At 39.7% G+C, this 19,466-nt stretch overlaps 1 protein-coding gene across 1 annotated transcript in view; it reads left to right on the top strand.

Moving 5' to 3' along the window:
• Nucleotides 1-19,466, top strand: part of fam171a1 (family with sequence similarity 171 member A1) — a 174,013-nt gene that overhangs the window by 93,542 nt on the left and 61,005 nt on the right. The window contains exon 2 of the mRNA XM_080210497.1: nt 12,147-12,374. Coding sequence (XP_080066623.1) covers nt 12,147-12,374 — 228 coding nt within the window. The remainder of the gene's footprint in view (nt 1-12,146; nt 12,375-19,466) is intronic.

Below are 19,466 nucleotides of genomic sequence, written 5' to 3' on the forward strand. Positions count from 1 at the left end.
TTTTTTACCATTTAAATAATAGTCCATTTCACTGTTATTCCTACCAAAATGGATGACCTCACATTTACCAACATTGGACTCATCTGCCAGACCCTCGCCCACTCAGATTATCTATATCCCTTTGCAGACTTTCAGCATCTCTGCACATTTTGCTCTTCCACCCATCTTGGTGTCATGTGTGAATTTTGACACACTATACTTGGTCCCCAACTCCAAATCATCTATGTAAATCATAAACAATTGCGGTCCCAACACTGATCCCTGAGGCATACCACTAGTCACTGATCGCCAACCAGAAAAACACCCATTTACCCCCACTCTTTGCTTTCTGTTAGTTAACCAATCCTCTATCCATGCCAATACATGATGTTTACCCTCCTTATGAATAAATAATTCTATTCCAATTTACCCATCCTCTTCATGTCCATTCAGCGTCTTTTCCCACACTTCCTACCTATTGTGATCTTGCTTTCTGCCTCAACTGTTCAAACAAGTGAATTACATTATTCTCCGCCCTTTCATTCCTGTACTACTACCATTATGTTTAGTGAAGGAACAATTGCAATCTGTGATTCTATAGGCAGATTTTATCATAATCAGAACATCAGTCTTTGCATGCCTATATATTTAAGTGTCTAAATTCAAAGTCTGACAAGGAACAGAAACTAAGGAACGAAGGACATTACTGCAAGCCACTTGCATCATTCTCTTTAAGCTTCCTGTTTTACTCGGGGTCACTCTTCTCCACTTCCTCCAGTTGGTCACCCAATCCTCCATCCATTTGGGATGCATCATCCCTTACTCCATGAGCCCTTATCTTGTATATTAAACTTTTGTGTTACCTTAATGAATGCCCTTTTGAAAACCAAACATACTACATCTACTAGTTCACCTTTATCTGTCTTGCTAGTTACATCCTCAAAAAAAGCAAATAAATTTTTCAAACGCTATTTCCCTTTCGTGCAACTGTGTTGACTTTGCTTGACCATACTGTTACGTTCTAAATGCATTGTCAAACCTAATCATAGGTTGTCGGGAAAAGTTGAGGAATTTATGTTAGGCTAACAGACATGTAGTTCCCTCTTTTTGGGAATAACAATGTGAGTTAGCTTCCAGCTTGCTGGAACTGTCTAGGATCTGGGGAAATTCGGAAAATCATACCCAGTGCATTCAGTATCTCTGCAGTGACCTCTTTTAGGACCCTGAGCAATATCGGCCATCAGACCCTGGGGATTTGTCCATTTTAAATCCCTTAAACTTCCCTAATGCCTTTCTTTGCTGATATTGATTACTTAAGCTTTTCACTCTTGATTTGTCCTCAATCTATCGTTGCTGTAATTAAAGTTTACGTAGATCTGAAATTTTGAGTTGGGGATTGCAACAGGGTCACACAACATTGCAATGATTTCCTTCCACACTTGTGAATGTTTGTTTTTCAGGGATCTGACTTAAGGTGAACCTACCCAGGTACTCCCAAATTGGGAAATTATACCCCCCAATGTTAGAGTCCCCCTTCCTTTCAATGAGAAGCACAAAGCCATCCAGAAAGGAAATGTTTTGTCCACTTCCCATTTCATTTCCCCTAAAGACTTTGTTAGGATTAATCAGTTGATAACTCTGGGATTCTTTGCTTAGGAAATCATACTTTTGCATAGTTTTGGTCATTTTTGGTTGCAAGAGGAATATCACAATTAAGGTTGACTTTGCCTTTGCCTGGTGCTACTTAGCATCTATTGAATAATGACCAGGGCTACTTTTGTTGTTTTCTGCCGAGCCTGCGAATTCTGCTGTCCTTGGAAGAGATCAGCTCATTTAGCAAGAGCTTAGGATCAAACTCAGATGCATGTGGCACAATACAACATTACATGGGCTATAGGGATGGTTTCCATAGAAATACTAATCCTTGTGGCGGGAGTTTTCTTTACTTGGGTGTAGTGATGTGATATCTTTGTGCTCTCTCTATGTAATACAAATGAGGTACCACTCCCCTTAACTGCAGTTGGAAAATTTATGCTAGCTATCTCACAATCATTGATCATGGAGAAAACCACTCCTTTAATCAAATCCAGGAATCTGTACATGTTGCATTGGCAGACAGGCAGCTGTTTGCGCATTTTTATCCAGATTAATAAACTAACAGGAAACAAACATGACATTAAAGCTTAACATATTCCCCATATAGTTTAGAATTTCACTCTGAATTAATTTCAAGGTGTTGATTACAAAATTCGCTGCCAAATCTCTCTCTCTTTATAGATGCTATCTTTAGTTAAGCAGCATAGATCTCAATAACTGGTATTTAGGAAGTGGCAATCTGAAAGTTAAGTGATCATGGTCAAACAGCTATAGTGCAAATGATGTGCAGGTATATGAAATTAGATGTACATGGATATTAGTTTGTTCTTACAGTGTAATGCTTTGATATTACGGAACCTTTACACAGAACAATATGTGGAAAGTCTTTGACTCACCTTGGTACAGCACTACCTGCATTGCAAGAATATGAAGATGTGTAAGGCAAAGCTGCATTGTTTGTAATAGATAAAGGTAATGAGGAAAACCATTTTGAATGTTTCAAGCAAATCATAGCTTTTGCTGTGTGCTGTGAATGATATAGAAAAGAAGCAGTTCTTGTGTCATTTAGCTCAGTAATAATACACTGTAAATATATTATTGTAGGTGGCACGGTGGTGCAATGATTAGTTCGAACTACTGCCTCATAGTGCCAGAGACCTGGGTTCAATTCTTGGCTTGGATTATTGTCTGTGCAGACTCTGCACATTCTCCCCGTGTCTCTGTTAGTTTCCTCCCACAGAGGAAGAAAGACGTACTAGTTAGCTGCATTGACCATGCTAAATTCTTCCTCAGTGTACCCGATTAGGTACTGAAATGTGGTGACAAGGGGATTTTTACAGTAACTTCATTGTGGTTTTAATGTAAGCCTATTTGTGACACCAATAAGTAAACTTAAACTCCATTCCTAGGATTCTTGTTCAAAATAAGTTGCTAATTGGACTATTCAACACTTACTTTCCTACAATAAATAGGAATCTAAATATGCTGATATTCTTTAATTTTTGCAAATAAGAATGCCTTGCAGCAACCACACAGAAGGCTGCACCTTTACAAACATAATAAATACAGTTATTGATTCGTCGAGACTGAATACCCTATTTCTACAGGATGTCGAACAAGATAATAGGATTTGGCAGACTTGTACCCTAACTGTAAAAGCATTTTATTTATTTTAGCTGTGTGTGTTCAATTGTATAGTGCTTATAATTAAGCTAAGTGATGCAGGGTTGAAGGTTAATTGCACTGCACTTTCAGATGATTCTGAATATCTTGTAATACATCTATTATATTGTACTGAAAATGCCTACTTGACCCTTTTTTGATATTAATTTTGGCAGAATAATTGATCAAAGTAGATTCTATCTATGTAATCCAGTTAGGACCCGTTGAGGTAGTAGATTTGAAGATCCCATAATATTGTTTAAATGTTGATAAATCATTTTGGTTTCCGTACAGCAATGTATTCTACCACAGAGTTGTTATGTCCCTTGATGGTATAAATCTCAAGTTTGAGATATTGACGGTCAGCCAAAGAACTTACTAAGCATGGTCCAGGCTGCCTTCCTTTAGGACATGGGGAAATTGGACTGAGAGTTATCACAGGCTGTTTTAGCAAATGCCAAAAGTGGTTAGAAGCAGGCTTTCTCTCCACATCTCTTATGGAGAATAATGTGTGCCACAGGTGGGGAGGAACAGTTTTATGAGGATGGAGGCAAATTTGAATTGTTTTTCAAACCCAGAGGCACAGAAGCCAACTGTAATACTTTACTGACTCTCAGTTGAGATCAACTGACACAGATGGGGAATCGAGCCAAGGACATTCTTGTTGTTATAAGCTCAGCGCCACGGCAGATGGTGTATTTACCAAGCAGTCCACTGGGGAAGAATTTTGTTTTCCCATGTTATCCCTACTCGAGTCGTACAAGTGTAACGCCCAAGTAAAACTTTTGTTGGCGGTTCAACTGTGACTCATCAGTAACAGCTCTACAAATCTGGTCTGAAGTGCTTGCACATTGGATACTGGTGCTTATTAAGCTTTATAATGAATGGTAATCAACTCTCTTCAGTATTTAGAAACTGAACAAAGTTAGCAATCTAGAAAAAAATTACAGCACAGACAGAAATCATGCAGCCCATTGCATCTGTGCTGAGTAATAAAGATCTTTCCAGCCTCATCCCAGCTTCCAGCTCTTAATTTGTAACATTGTGATTTATGGCATGTCGGCAGCATATCCATTTGTTTTTTTAATGTAATAAGGGTTTCTGCCTCTACCACCTTTCAGTTCAGTGAATTCTTGACCACCTCCACCCTCTGGATGAAAAAAGGTACTTCCACTACTTACTTCAAACCTGGTCATTTTTAAATGGCCATAGTCCACAAAAGACCAGAAGCACCTCACTCCATTTGTGAGTGATAATTGGTTGTCATATATTTGAGGGAAAATGTTTCTCCAGCGTGGATCAAGGTGAGGATGCAGGCCTCCAAGAACCACTGGTTAGTATGGGGATTGAACCTACATCATTGGCATTATTCTGCATCACGTTCTAGCCAACTGAACTAACCAACCAATGGTTTTTGACCTTTCTATCAACAGAAATTGGTCCTTTCTCTCCATTATGGTCTATTTCCCTCCTAATTTTATGCATCTGAACTAAATATCCTCTACCCAACTCTATTCCAATGAAAACAACCCCAGACTGCCCAATCTTTCCTCATGGGTAAAATTCTCCAATCCTGGCAACGTCCTTGTAAATTTCCTCTCCACCCTCTCTAATGTGATCACATCCATCCTGTAATGTGATGACCAGAACTGTTCTTTAGCTATGGTCTAACTAACATCTTCTACAGTTCTAGCATAAATCCCCTGCTCTCCTGTACACTATGGGCAGAATTTTACAGGTGGCAGGATTTCCTCCCTAAGTGTACAGAGTCTCATGGTGAGATTGAGGGGGGGGGACTGGGGAAAAGAATGATGATGGATGTGATGATGGCAAGCACCCAATTGGGAAAGCGGGCCAGTGACGGAGGTGTACCCCAGCTTTCCCGCCCACGGGCTGAGCAGGGTGATGTATTGGGTTTCCACCACATACCATTTCTTGTGTATTTGCAATTGTCCTCCCCAAATGTATTGCCTTGTATTTCTCCTGAGTGAATTCCATTTGCCACTTTTTGCACACCTTGCTAGCCCATTGGCATCATTCTGCAACTTTTTTCCTCGTTATTTATTTGCAACCACTTAATCATGCCGTCTAAATCTATGCTTAAATCACTTTTTTTTTAAGCGCACAGCAAATGATCCCATTGGAAAAACACCGGCTGACAGTTATCTTTTGCATGCGCTCATTGAGGCAATTTTGGATTTGCATTGCAATTTTCCCTTTGCTCCCATGACCAGAGTGTCATGTAGGACTTTGTCAAAAGTCTTGTTAAAATGTACATAGTTCACACCAAATGCACTACCCTCTTTGACCCACCATGTTGCCTACTCAAAAAATCCAACTGAATTCATCAGAGGCAACCCTGTCTTAACAAAAGCAAAATACTGCCGAAGCTGGAATCTGAAACAAAAACAGAAAATGCTGGAAAATCTCAACAGGCCTGACAGCATCTGTGGAGAGAGAGTAAATTAAACCTGGTGCTGTCAGACTTCTTACTGAGAGAGAATAAAGCCAAAGTTCCAAATACAAAACATTGACTCTCTTCATTTTCTGTTTTGCTTCTCTTAAGCAATCCATACTGTCTGCCCTTGTTAAGTCTGTCTCTAAATGATTTTTACACTTTCTCAGAGCTTTCTCCAATAATTTGTCCATCACTGAGGTTAGGCTGACTGTCCTATTGAAGCTATCCTTTCTTCCCTTTCTAACCAACAATATATAGCATTAACACTCTATCAGTTTATACCTGGAGAGACATAAAAAATGACTGGAGCCCCGAATATTTCTTCTCTTGCTATAGTAGAAGTGCGACTGAATTTTTTTTAATGAATTTTAAGCTTTCTGCGGTATTTGTGTAGACCGTGACTTTTTTCAACTGATGCTGCTCGTTTCTCCAAAGTCAGCAGTGTTTTGCCACCAATATATTGAACTAACCTCTAAATTTGCAGTATTTTCGAATCCTGGTTGGCCATTAATAGGTCAGGTTTTTTTTGTGTTACGCTGCGTCTTCACAGCTTCAATTGTGATGAATGTTTCCCTACTGTCAGTTTTTCTTTGCGCAGTGTTTCTCTGCAGGCTTTCCCTTTGTCCTGGTGGCAATCTGTCATCCTGCAGCTCCTATTACAGCTCCTGCTTTGTAGTTTGTGATAATTAACCTTTATGTTGCTATGGTTATAATACCCCCCTCCCTTGGGTATAATCCAGCCTCAGCCTATTAAATGGAAAAGGGTAGGTTGAGTGGAACCACCCTGGTTATGTTGCATGTGTCCTCCATGGGGCCTTTTTCATTCACATTTCCATATTCCAGGAGTGTTTCCATGGTTACACCAGTTATCTGTAAGCATTGTTAAAATCTATTTGGAAATATTGAATACATTAGGTGGGAAGAGCAGAGGGGTAGTTGTAATTTATGAATGACTTTTAATTTTCAATTTGTGTTTTTTCCCCGTGTATGTGACTGTGTTCTATGCGTGTAGATAACAAGTCGGTCAAGGTCAAATAAAACCAAGGAGATTGGCTGGAGGAAATGGAATACAAGATTGAAAGGAGAAGTTGTTTTATTTAGGCGGGGTGACAGATGCAGGAGAAAGTTGTTTGAGAAGCAAGTATAACATTAGGTTCCTGACCTGCACGAAATCCAGTTGGCCGATCAGCCAGTCTGTCTTTGCTAACCTACATTGATTTGTTATCTCTTAATGCATCAAACACAAAGGTTTTTTGTCTTTGAGTTTAAAATTCTTCACCCCCCACCATCAACCCTTCCTCTGTACTCCTCAAACACCACCAAAACCATTCTGCCACCTCTTGTATTCTTGGACTTCCTTGTTGCTCCTTGCGGTCCTGACTCTGGTCTTTTATGCCTGTCTCTATTATTGAACGTTGGCAGCAAAGCTTTCAGCTGCACTGGTCCTGTTCCATCACTGAACTACTCTACTCTCTCCATCTTTAGTCCATGACCGAATTCACAGCCTGAGTGTATGTTTTCTCAGAAGCCTACTGAGAATATGTCAGAAAGCCAGAATAAACTAATCTCAGGTTCCCTAATCTGCTTGACTGCTGGGCTTACATTTAACCAGATATTCAACAAATAAATGCTGATTTACTGGGTTCGCCTATGCTGCTGAACTTGAGGACAATATCTAGTATGAGAGCCCAAATTGACAACTGGTGTCGGAAGAGTGGTTCAGGGATGGTGCAGTGAGGAATGCAGGAGACACAAGTGGCTGAATGGATGCTCTTCATTATAAATACAAGGGAATCTTGAACGCTTCCATTCTGTAATGACGTTGGTGGGAAGGGAAAACTGGTTGCACATGTTATGATCTAGGCCGGAAACTCCAAGGTGTTTTGTGGAGATAGCCTGGACCCTAAGTTTTTACATTTGAATTTAGCACGGGTGAGCATAAGGCGTTTCACTCCTGGTATGATTCAAGGCACCCATTGGGAAGTTTTTATCAAACAAAGTTTATTTAATAATGCAGTTAAACTATAATAAGAAAAATTAGCATACTTTTCACCAATTACAGGAAAACAACTATAACATTGCATAAACGTTAACAGCTAACTTTACAGTTCTAAATCAAACAACCCCCACAAACATAACCCTAGGCTTAGCACAAAAAGCAGGTATGCTCACATGATGCTGGATTTTGCAGCGTTTGAACTCCTGATGTGTCCTTTGGATGTTGGATTAAAACACTGAGGCTTTCCAGTCTGGGAACTTTCAGAAATGGAGAGGGAGATAGAGACACTGCTTGCCTCTAGCTTCTAACTGCAATCCCAACACCACACCCACCCAACAAGATTTCCAACACCAGAGAGAGAGAAAAAAAACACTACTTTCAATCCAAACAACTTCTGACAAAACTGAAACTAAAACTTTGCATTTTTTTTGTGGGAATAAAGAACTGACCAAAGGCAGCACCTGACCTGACCTGTCAGTCACGCTGCATCCAACAATTCCAAAAGGGTCATAAAACTTCAGGACACTACATTAGCATCTCGATCAAAATTAGAGGACATCAATTCGGACATTATGGCAACAATAAAATACCAGGGCCTGTTTGGGGAAAAAAAACTGTGGAGAAACATGATTAAAATACATTTCTTAAAGGCGTGGTATTGTCACACCAGTGGGAGCAAAAATGAGAATGGAGTTTGATGATGATGAAATAATGGGGTTTGATCAAGTGGTCAATAAGATGAGGTGACAGTCAAGCCATTTCTACCATATGTACTTCAGTCTTCGTTGTATGGTTGGAGACCACTGATCTACCTGTTACACAATTTGAGTTTTGGAGATGTTTCAACATTGGTGAGGAGATCCCTCTGAATCTGTCCCATTTAGTATGATGCTAATGCCACACAGCACAATGGAAGGTGTCTTCAGTATGAGGATGGGACTTTGTCTTTGCAAAGAATACTCTTACCAATAATACCTTTGATAGATGTATCTGTAGCTGATCGATTGAGAATGAGGTTTTTCCCTTGTGTTGGGTCTCTCTCTTCACCTGCTAGTAACCCAGTTTGTCACCAATTGCCGTCAAGACTCAGCCAGCTTGGTCACTCATGGCGTTACCAAGCCACCCATAGTGATGCAGATGGAAGCTTCCTCCTTAAGTGCCCATGCAAACCTATGCTTCTTTGAACTTGAGTTCACCTTGTAGGAATATTAATTCAGCAGGAGGTTTCTTTACCTATGCTCTACTTGATCCCTCAAGGAGTCTGGAGTCAATATTGAATACACTCCGGGTCAGTCCTTCCTGATTTCATAGCAGCCCACAGTGGCACAGTGATGATGGATGAATCTGGGTTACTGACTGAAAAGGAAGAGCCTGTATGACAGCTCAGACTATTGCTTGACTAAAATATAAGGACAGTTCTCCCAATTTTGACACAGTTCCCTAGACATTAATGCATTATGTAGGATTATGCAGGTTGACTGCGCTTGGTTTGCTTGTGTTGTGTCTGGTGCCAAATTCAATGCAGGTGTTTCCAGCCTTTTTCTGCAGCAACTTGATACAAGTGAGTTGCTGGGCCATTTCAGAGACAGCTGAGAGTCAACCACATTGCCAAGGACCTGGAGTTGCATGTAGGTCAGACTGAGTAAGGACAGCAGATCCCCACACATAAAGGGGAAAAGTGAATCTGATGGGTTTTTATGACACTTTATAGTCGCTGTTGTTAATACTAGGTTTTTATTTCATTAACTCAATTTAAATTTCCCAGTCACCCTCATGGGATCTGAACTCGTGTAACCAGATCATTCATCCAAGCCTTTAGATCATTAATTCTGTAAAATAACCATTGACTATTATACTGGCTGCTGTCTTTCATTTCTATGCTTTTTTTTAAGAAAAAGAATCTGTAATCATTTGAACAGTAGCATACAAAAAAAAGCTAGTACTTAATTTAATTCCTACCTTGTACCTTCATATTCATAATAGGCATCCTTATGCTACTTCAATCTGCACAGTAAGCTGGAGCTAGCTATTCTGGCAGGGGACCAGAATGTAGTGCTCTCACCTTTTGAAAACTGATTTGAAATTCATTCCCAGCTGATGAAGGTTTTTGTTACTTCCAGAATGGTAAATGTGAAATTAATCTGAAAAAAAATTGTTAGTCTGCTAAGTCACGATAAATATATGGCCATATTCTAGGATTTTATCTCATTCTGCTAATTCCTAATGGCTGAATCCACAGCAGTTTTAAGTTTATTAGTTTCACAAGTAGGCCTACTTTAACACTGCAATGAAGTTACTATGAAAATCCCCTAGTAGCCACACTCTGGCATCTATTCCGGTACACTGAGGGAGAATTTAGCATGGCCAGTGCATTTAATCAGCATGTCTTTAAACTGGTGGGAGGAAACCAGAGCACCCAGAGGAAACCCACGCAGGCACAGGGAGAACGTGCAGACTCCACATAGGCAGTGACCCGGGAATCAAACCAGGTCGCTGGCGCTGTTAGGCTAACCACTGTGCCACCAAGCACTTATGCTGTGTCCTATATTACAATAGTAACTACCATTCAAAAGTATTTAGTTGGCTGTAAAGCACTTTGGAATGTCCTGGAGCCCTCCTAAATGCAAATTTGTTCAATTGCTTTGATAATTTCCCTTTTTACAAATTACACAAATGTTGCCAGTGTGAAACTGAACTGTCATGGTGCTGTGCAGTGCGGCGTAGTCTTTTTTCCTGGCTGGGTAAAGGCAAGTTTGTTCATTGTAAGGAATGAGCTTTTCCCTGGAATCCAGTCCATGCTGTGCCTGACCTGAGTGCTGAAATTTACATTGTCCATCTAGCGTTGCACAGTGTTAACATCTGTCACCCAGAAGGGCGCAAGATAGCACACTTAATTAAAAAAAATCTCATATCTAGGAAATACCTGAAAACTTGTAAATTACAGACACCTTGGTGACTGGCATCTCCTATACCTTTTTAATGCATGTTTCCTTATTTTCAGAATGGCTATTCAATGTACTATTTTGTTTAAATGCTCCACTGATTTGGAAACTTTTCTCTTCATGACTTGCACGAGAGAATAGAAACTTCTCTGCAGGTACTCCCAGGAAAGAATGTGCACGCCAGAGTGTGGTTTCACTGCCACAATGAATGATGGTTATAGAATCATGGAGGTTTACAGCATGGAAACAGGCCCTGCGGCCCAACTTGTCCATGCTGCTTTTTTTTTTTAAAAACCCTGAAGCTAATTCCAGTTGCCTGCATTTGGCCAATATCCCTCTACTCATTGTACCCATGTAACTATCTAAATACTTTTAAAAAGATAAAATTGTACCCGCCTCTACTACTACCTCTGGCAGCTTATTCCAGACACTCCCCACACTTTGTGTGAAAAAATTGCCCCTCTGGACACTTTTGTATCTCTCCCCCCTCACATAAAAGCTTTTATTTTTCACAAAAGCTGCTGCCACCTTGGTCTGACCCATATACGCTGACCTTGTGAGGATTTGAGGGCAGGAGGTAAGCTAGCTGCAAGGTTGAGCAGCAGTAATCATCAATCAGTGAACATTTTTAATGAGCCTTGTCCCATGATTTGAGTTATAAAAGAGTTTGGTGCATCATAAGCTCCCCTTCATTCACCATTTACACTTATTCATGGTCTCAATACATGCCTTGTATTTGACCATTAAAATTATTTGTGCTTCTCAGGCATCTTTTTGTAGGTGTCTGTTTTTGGGGCATCTCCTTTAAAAGATTTCACTGTACATGCAATAAAATCAGATCTAATTTTTTTTAAAACATACAAAAATTTCAGAGGAAGTTGTATTCAGTCTTAATTTATAAATTGCAGAAATGTGAAAAATAACCACAAGGAGGGTACAATTGCAGAATTCAATTTTAAGTAAGACCAATGGATTAAAGAGAAAAAAATTGAAACAGAAAACTGTTGAAAATAGAGGGCAGACAGAAATGGGGAATAAATGCTAGTCTAGCCAAGAACACCCATGTTTCATGAAAAAGAATTCAAAAAATAAACTTGATGCACTTGATACAATGTGGCTCAACTTCGTATTTTTTTTTGTCCCGTGACTAATTCAACTCACCGATCACTTAGTACGAGTGGTCATTCCAAAAACTGGCAGGGTTGACAACGTAAAGTGCAGGGACATTGGCCCTCTAAATGTATTAATATGGTTTAAACTCTTGATTGTTGCACATAGTTTTTTCATTATTACAACTTTTTATTTTAAGAAAGACACATTAGTCACTATCTCGCTTGTTGTCATCTTTCTGAGCATCATAATAAGCAGGTATAAGTTGCACCTCAGATCTACAATATGTTATGAGTTAAAATGGGGGTAATTAGTGTTTTGCAGTAAAGACAAAAAATCTTTTCAAACTTAAGTTTCCAGTGATCAGCGCTTTCTGATTGTATCCTCCTTTTCTTTTCAGAGGTGACGTTAAAAGTCCACGTGAGTGATTTCAGTACACATCAGCCTCTGGGTAAAGCCTTCATTGAGATTTTTACCAACCAGACCTCATTTGCCTCAGGATATTCAGAAGCAGATGGGGTAGCCTTCATCACGTTCCGCTACATCCTTGGAGTCCAACTGCTTATTGCTGCAACAAAAAGTGGTTACGTCCCAAACTCCTCACCATGGCTAGCCACCAAACTGCCCTGTGAGTTTTATATTAGTACTCTCCTAATAAGTGTAAGAAAATTCTTTTATTCTTTAGGGAAAGGACAAAGGTGGGGTTGCGGGGGGACTGTTGTTATTGAAAGAAGGTGGCTTTAATTTCTTAATGTTTTTCACTCTATGCATGATGTAGATGTGACCATCATAAAATCTGATGTGATGTGACTCATTTTTAAGCTAACCACTTTAAACTGGCTGAGAATCTAATTGATTTGACACTGGCGGCCTGAATAGGGAAAAATGCTGGAAGATACTTTAACAGGGCATTTTGCTAAATTCAAGGTAAACAGGCAGAGTCAACATGGTTTTTAAAAGAGAAATTAAACAATTTGTTGGAGCCCTTTGAAGAAATAACAGATGCCTGGGATAAAGTGGAACTGTTTCAGAAGGCATTTGAGGTGCCTTATGAATGTTATTGCAGGAAATAAAAGCTTATGGTGTAGAGGATAACATATTGACATGAATAGAAGATTGGCTAGCTGAGAAGAAACAAATGGTATAAATGGGTTATTGTTTGGTTGGCAGGGTGTGACAAGTGGTTTACTACAGAGATCAGTGCTGGGGCCTCAACTCGTTACAATTTATATAAATGATTTGGACGAAGAGACCAATGTTATTGTTCCAGCAAGATTTACACAACATCCAAATGATGATAACATCTCTGAATTGGTTAAGTAGTGGGCAAGGAATTGTTGATCTCAGCCTGATTTTACTTTTGGGGGAAAAAGTGGTTTTTGTATGGTTAATGACTTAAAATTTACCGCTATATTTACAAAATGTAATAATCCCTGCAACTTTATTTAGTTGTGCAGCCACACTGAGCTCAGGAATTTTGCATCATTGCCTTTGTCAAGGATAATAAACACAAGCTTAATGTGTTCTCATACAAGGCTCAACCCACTTATATTAACGAGTCTCTCATTTAAGGTGATGAGGAATTTCTTCTCGTAGTGAGTTGCTTTTGTAGTGTATCAAGACTTAATTAATGCTGAACATCCTTGCCTGGCCTGAGAAACTACTTTTACAAAAATGGAGTAACATTCCCTCAAAAGAACCTATTAAATTTTGATTTATTTCAACATCCGGTTTTTTTTTCGTTCTATGATTTACAGTTTTTCTTATTCCCAAATGTATTCGACTATCAACACACTAGGGGTTACCAATTAACCAGGACTGGACCAACCACATAAATACTGTGGCTGAAAGAGCAGGACAGAGACTGGGAATTTTGTGGAGAATAACTCCGCTCCTGACTCTCTTAAGCCTGTCCAAGTTAGGAGTGCGCTGAAATACTCGCCACTTGCCTGGATGAGTGCAGGTCTAACAATAGTCAAGAAGTTTGACACCATCCGAGACAAAGCAGCTCATTTGATTGGCAGCCCAACGAGCATCTTCAACATCTACCAGCATACTGAGTCTTAGACAAATGGTGGGTCCCAAATGTGAGTCAGGAGTGGGATATCTGTCTGAGGGAGTGAAATGCCTGTGACTCCATCCCTTGCCCATAGAGAATAGATGGAACTTTTGCTTCTTACAGGTGGTAAGTAAACTGAAATAGCTCAGGTCAAGAGTAACCAGATTGCCAAAACTCTCCCAAATCTTTTTTGAGGTGTGGAAGGAGAACCCTCCTGTATTTAATCCCTTGATCTCTTTAGCCCCGAGAAACATCACACAACATTGGGTCCTATTCGGGCAAAAAGGGTGATATATGCTTAGAATCACAGAGCAAATCAAGAATACTTAATGATCTGTAACTTGCTGGCTTCCCAGGGTCGGATTTGGGAGGGAGTAGCCAAAGATGCACCTTAGTATCCCTTTTGGAAGGTCCCAGGTAAGCATTTTAAATGAAGTAAACTTAAGTAAAGTCTATTTATTAGTCATAAGAATGCTTAGATTCACACTGCAATGAAGTTACAGTGAAAATCCCCCAGTTGGCACACTTCATAGAACATAGAACATAGAACATTACAGCGCGGAACAGGCCCTTCGGCCCACAATGTTGCGCCGACCAGTCTTATTTTTTAAAAAAAACATTGACCCACTAATCTAAACCAATCCCTTTTCGTCCATAAACCTATCCACCAATCTCTTAAACGCCCCCAAACTAGGCGCATTTACAACTGCAGCAGGCAGGGCATTCCAGTCCCTCACCACCCTCTGGGTAAAGAACCTGCCCCTGACATCCGTCCTATAACTACCCCCCCTTAATTTAAAGCCATGCCCCCTCGTGCTAGCTTTCTCCATCCGAGGAAACAGGCTATCACCATCCACCCTATCTAAACCTCTAATCATCTTATATGTTTCTATAAGATCCCCTCTTAGCCGCCTTCTTTCCAGTGAAAACAACCCCAAATCCCTCAGTCCCTCCTCATAGGACCTCCCCTGCATACCAGGCAACATCCTGGTAAACCTCCTCTGCACCCTCTCCAAAGCCTCCACATCCTTCCTGTAATGTGGGGACCAGAACTGCACACAGTACTCCAAGTGCGGCCGCACCAGAGTTGTGTACAGTTGCAACATGACGCTGCGACTCCTAAATTCAATCCCCCTACCAATAAACGCCAAGACACCGTACGCCTTCTTAACAACCTTATCTACTTGATTCCCAACTTTCAGGGATCTATGTACACATACACCTAGATCCCTCTGCTCCTCCACTCTATTCAAAGTCCTCCCGTTAGCCCTATACTCAACACATCTGTTATTCCTACCGAAATGGATTACCTCACACTTCTCCGCATTAAACTCCATCCGCCACCTCGCGGCCCAGCTCTGCAACCTGTCCAAGTCACCCTGCAAACTTCGACACCCTTCCTCACAATCTACCACACCTCCGACTTTGGTGTCATCAGCAAACTTACTAATCCACCCAACTATACCCTCATCCAGATCATTAATAAAGATTACAAACAGCAGTGGCCCCAAAACAGATCCCTGAGGCACACCACTCGTAACCGAACTCCATGATGAATAATTGCCATCAACCACCACCCTCTGTCTCCTATCTGCTAACCAATTCCTGATCCAAGTACCTAAATTACCACCAATCCCATACATCTGCATTTTCTGCAGAAGCATACCATGGTGAACCTTATCAAACGCCTTACTAAAATCCATATATACCACGTCTACTGCCTTACCCCTATCCACCTCTTTGGTCACCTTCTCAAAGAACTCAATAAGGTTAGTAAGGCATGACCTTCCCGCTACAAAACCATGCTGACTATCTCTAATCAATTCATTACTCTCCAAATAACTATAAATCCTATCCCTAATAATTCTTTCTAAAACCTTGCCCACTTCGGCACCTGTTTGGATACACTGAGGGAGAATTTAGCATGACCAATTATCAAACCACATATTTGGACTGTGGGAGGAAACCGGAGGACCTGGAGGAAACCCATACAGACACAGAGAACATGCAAGCTCCACACAGACAATGACTCAAGCCAGGGATCAAACTTGCCATTCTGTATATTTCAGAGTTTCATTCAGCATCAACAATAAAAGATAAATTTCTTACTTCCTCTCTCAAAATCAAAGCAGGCCTTGACATAAATCAGTGAGACCGGAATGTCACGTGAGTCCAAGCCCAATATCAGCTGGCTCAGTCTGGCAGGATTCCGTTCTTTGTCCTGACAAGACTTTCTGAAGGCCAGTCTTCAGATCAATAATGGTTAGAACTATCAGCATGTGACCATTATATCAGACCAGCAATGGTCCATTTTGAAAAACAGAATTTAAACAAGAGAATATGGAACAGCAACAGATTTTTCAGATTTTCTTGCTTCATCCCTTGTTGGCATGGCAATTTAGATAGCTTTTCTTTACCTTTTCTTCACAAGATCATTAATTATATTATCTTAATATGGCAATTGCCAAGGTCTTTTCTGTTGGAATATTCAAACTAATGGGCTCTGTTTGAATGGCAGGAAATGTAGGCTTTGTTCATGTTTTTAATTCTTTTGCTGGAAGTTTTTGTAAATCTCCTCAAAAATTCAAAACTCTTGATCAAAATTCTCGAACAAAATAAATTGTACAAAATGTTTACTTTCTGCCTTTTGGTTAACGTACCATCTTTTCAATACATTCATTTACTTGGGCTGCTATACTAGCTCCCAATTTTCTGGAGAGATTGATGCCTCCCTTTCTTTCCCCTTTGGAAAGCGCTACTATAGTCTCCGCAAAAGAGAACATCCAGCAATTTTGCACACTCCATCTGTATTTACAAGTTAGTAATTAGTGTATAAACTGTAGCAAATTTGGCGCACGAACAGCCAGTTGCTAATGAGTTTGGCAGAAAGCACAATATTCGATTCACTCGTGCTTTTGTGTCGTGAACTTGGCCTTGATTGCTTCGGGTTATAGTGGTTTAACTAGACTCAGTCTTTTGTTTTGATAACCAGAGTTGTAATGCAAAGGAAAATACAAGTGCAAATGAGGTTAACTTTAATAAACAGAAGAGCTGGTTGTATTTCTGCCTCAGGATATGGTGCCCATGCTGTCTTTGTTTAGCTGTATGGTGTTGCCCGCTGTGCTTTCATCTATGGGACCGTTTTGCAAGAGTTGTAACAGATATTGATGACAGTCCTTTACATCTCCATTGTTCTGCTAAATATATTTGAGCACCTATTTCATTTTGTTTTTGTTTTCATCTAATTTAAAAGTTAATTTAAACCTTTGCGCAGGACTGTCAATAACTGTGTCTTCTACAAATCATGATACTGAGTGCCCGAAGGTACTGCAATCATTTTAGTAAATCCAATTATGTTTTATGAGCTAGCTATTCTTCAAGATGTTCTTAATGACAAAATAATTCTATGCTGTCTCTTGGCAGTGTGCTTCCAATGTAGGATGACCATGCTTTCAATATTAACAGTAACTCGTGCTTGATATCTGTAATATCCAGGAAATTCACTGATAATTACAACCACCATCCCCACATTCCCTCCTCAAATTCAACTAAATATATACTAATCTTTGCATCATTACTATCTTCAAAAATGCAACCTTTACAAAAATCAATACACAAACACCTATCCATTAGAACCAAATATTTACACAACATCTTTGATAAACAATAGAGGTTTACCCCTCTCGGGCCGTAAATAATGTAAATCCTTTTTTGACAAAATTTATTACAATATAAGAAGCAGTTTCTTAGATTATAACAGTGCACGTTCAATTGTAGTATAATTAAACATAGTTACCCTTTCAGACTTTTCTGGAAACACAATGAGGACTGGCTATTTATCAAAATAAATCAATGCTGAAAAAAGAGACATGCCAAAGCTTTTTGTCTTCACTCATCAGGACACTGTCAATGTGTGAGTGTCCTGATGAGGGGATACAAGAATTTACACTATGGGAAGAGAGTGCTGATTGGTTTTTCAGCGGACTTTGGTAGAGACCATGGAGGATGGTGACTGACAGTTAACTGTCAAAATAGTTTGAAATTTAAACCAGGCAGCTTGATCCATATTGGTCAAGACATTGCCCTGAGGATTGAGTCAGTGAATGGCTGTCACTTATTTTGTTTAGCTGAAACAGGTGCAATGTGTGTACCTGCTCTTTCTGTCTGCAAAGAACAGGGCCTTGTGTATTATTATAGGTAGCTTCCAGTACATTAAAATACATTATACTGTAAGACTGACCATCTGCACTCTTTCTCACATAGTAAAAAGTGTAGCTTTTCCCTTATATTGGTATTCTTGTGAAACATCTTGATGAGTGCAAGACAAAAAGCTTTGATATGTCTTTTTTGTCAGCAATACTCAAGTTCTGTACTACCAAATGACAAAATTAGTGAGTTAATAGACTGACCTTGGACAGCTAAACACTATGTATAATCTTGCATGTAGGTGATATTTTGAAGCCATATATCTAGAGAAAGCCACCAACCTATTGCATTGTTGAAATAATGCTCAGTTGGATTGTTCAACTTGTATTAATGCTGCAATTCCCATCCTCACCCAGCCATAATCAATTAAACATGCTTGTTCACCAATTTCCAAAGTTGATTTAGTCTACCTCCAAAATTCTTGCTAAATTATAAGCAAATTCAACTTTTCAAGCCAATCTCCTGATGTTTACATATTTTGAAATAAAGAAAAAAGCTAGAATTGCATTTATATAGTGCCTTTCATAATCACAGGATATCCCGCAGCGCTTTACGGCCAATGAGGTGGTTCCACCACACCTGGGATATTGTGGACCATTCTCACACACCTTAGCAAGGATATATTGGTCTTGGGAGTGCATCTTGGATTTATTAAAATGTATCTGGACTCTAAGGGTTAGATTGTGATTTTTAAATTGCACAAGCTAGGGTAGCATTTCTTAGACTTTAGTGCTGATTGCATTGAAGTTTTTAACATTCAAAAAAAAGGCCATGTAACTATTTCTGCTGGTTGTGGTGTCGAGAACTGGGAGCATGGTCTAAATGTTAGAACCAGAGCTTTTGTGGCAAGAGATTTGGGAACACTTCCAACGTGCAAAGCGTGTTAGAATGTTGGAGATCTCTTTTGCAAATGGTATTTGATGTGAGATGAATTTTAAAATGAAGATTAAATTTTTGTTAACCAAAATTGCTATGGGATACGCGCAAAAGTGGATAACGAAATCAATCATAATCTCATTAAATGGTGGAACAGGCTTGAGGTAAATGGCCTAGTTCTGTTCTTATGTGATGCAGCAATGTTAAACAATTGGTTTTCTTGTTGGCAGTTCATTTATCAGTCGTTTCACTTGCACTTATTATACTTGCTTCAGAGACCAACCAAACTGTACAAATTACAGGGATTACAAATGCAAGTGAAATGGTAAAATACTTACTCCCCCCCGCCCCTGCTTTAATTATCTTGAGCATCAAATGTTAAAAGACTATTTACTGAGACCCTTGGGAATTTCTGATTGATTTAACCAAATAAATGAAAAAAATGCTAATTGTCTTTCTGCATAATGTTTTATTAAGCTTGACCACCAGGCATCAAAATATAACTGACGGTTAACAAATGTTGGAATGATGGAAGTTGAAGGGGGCGGAGGGGGGGGGAGAAGGTTGGGGTGTGGTGGT

This window comes from Carcharhinus amblyrhynchos, chromosome 2, assembly GCF_965287045.1.
Source record: "Carcharhinus amblyrhynchos chromosome 2, sCarAmb.v2.hapA, whole genome shotgun sequence".
NCBI lineage: Eukaryota > Metazoa > Chordata > Chondrichthyes > Carcharhiniformes > Carcharhinidae > Carcharhinus > Carcharhinus amblyrhynchos.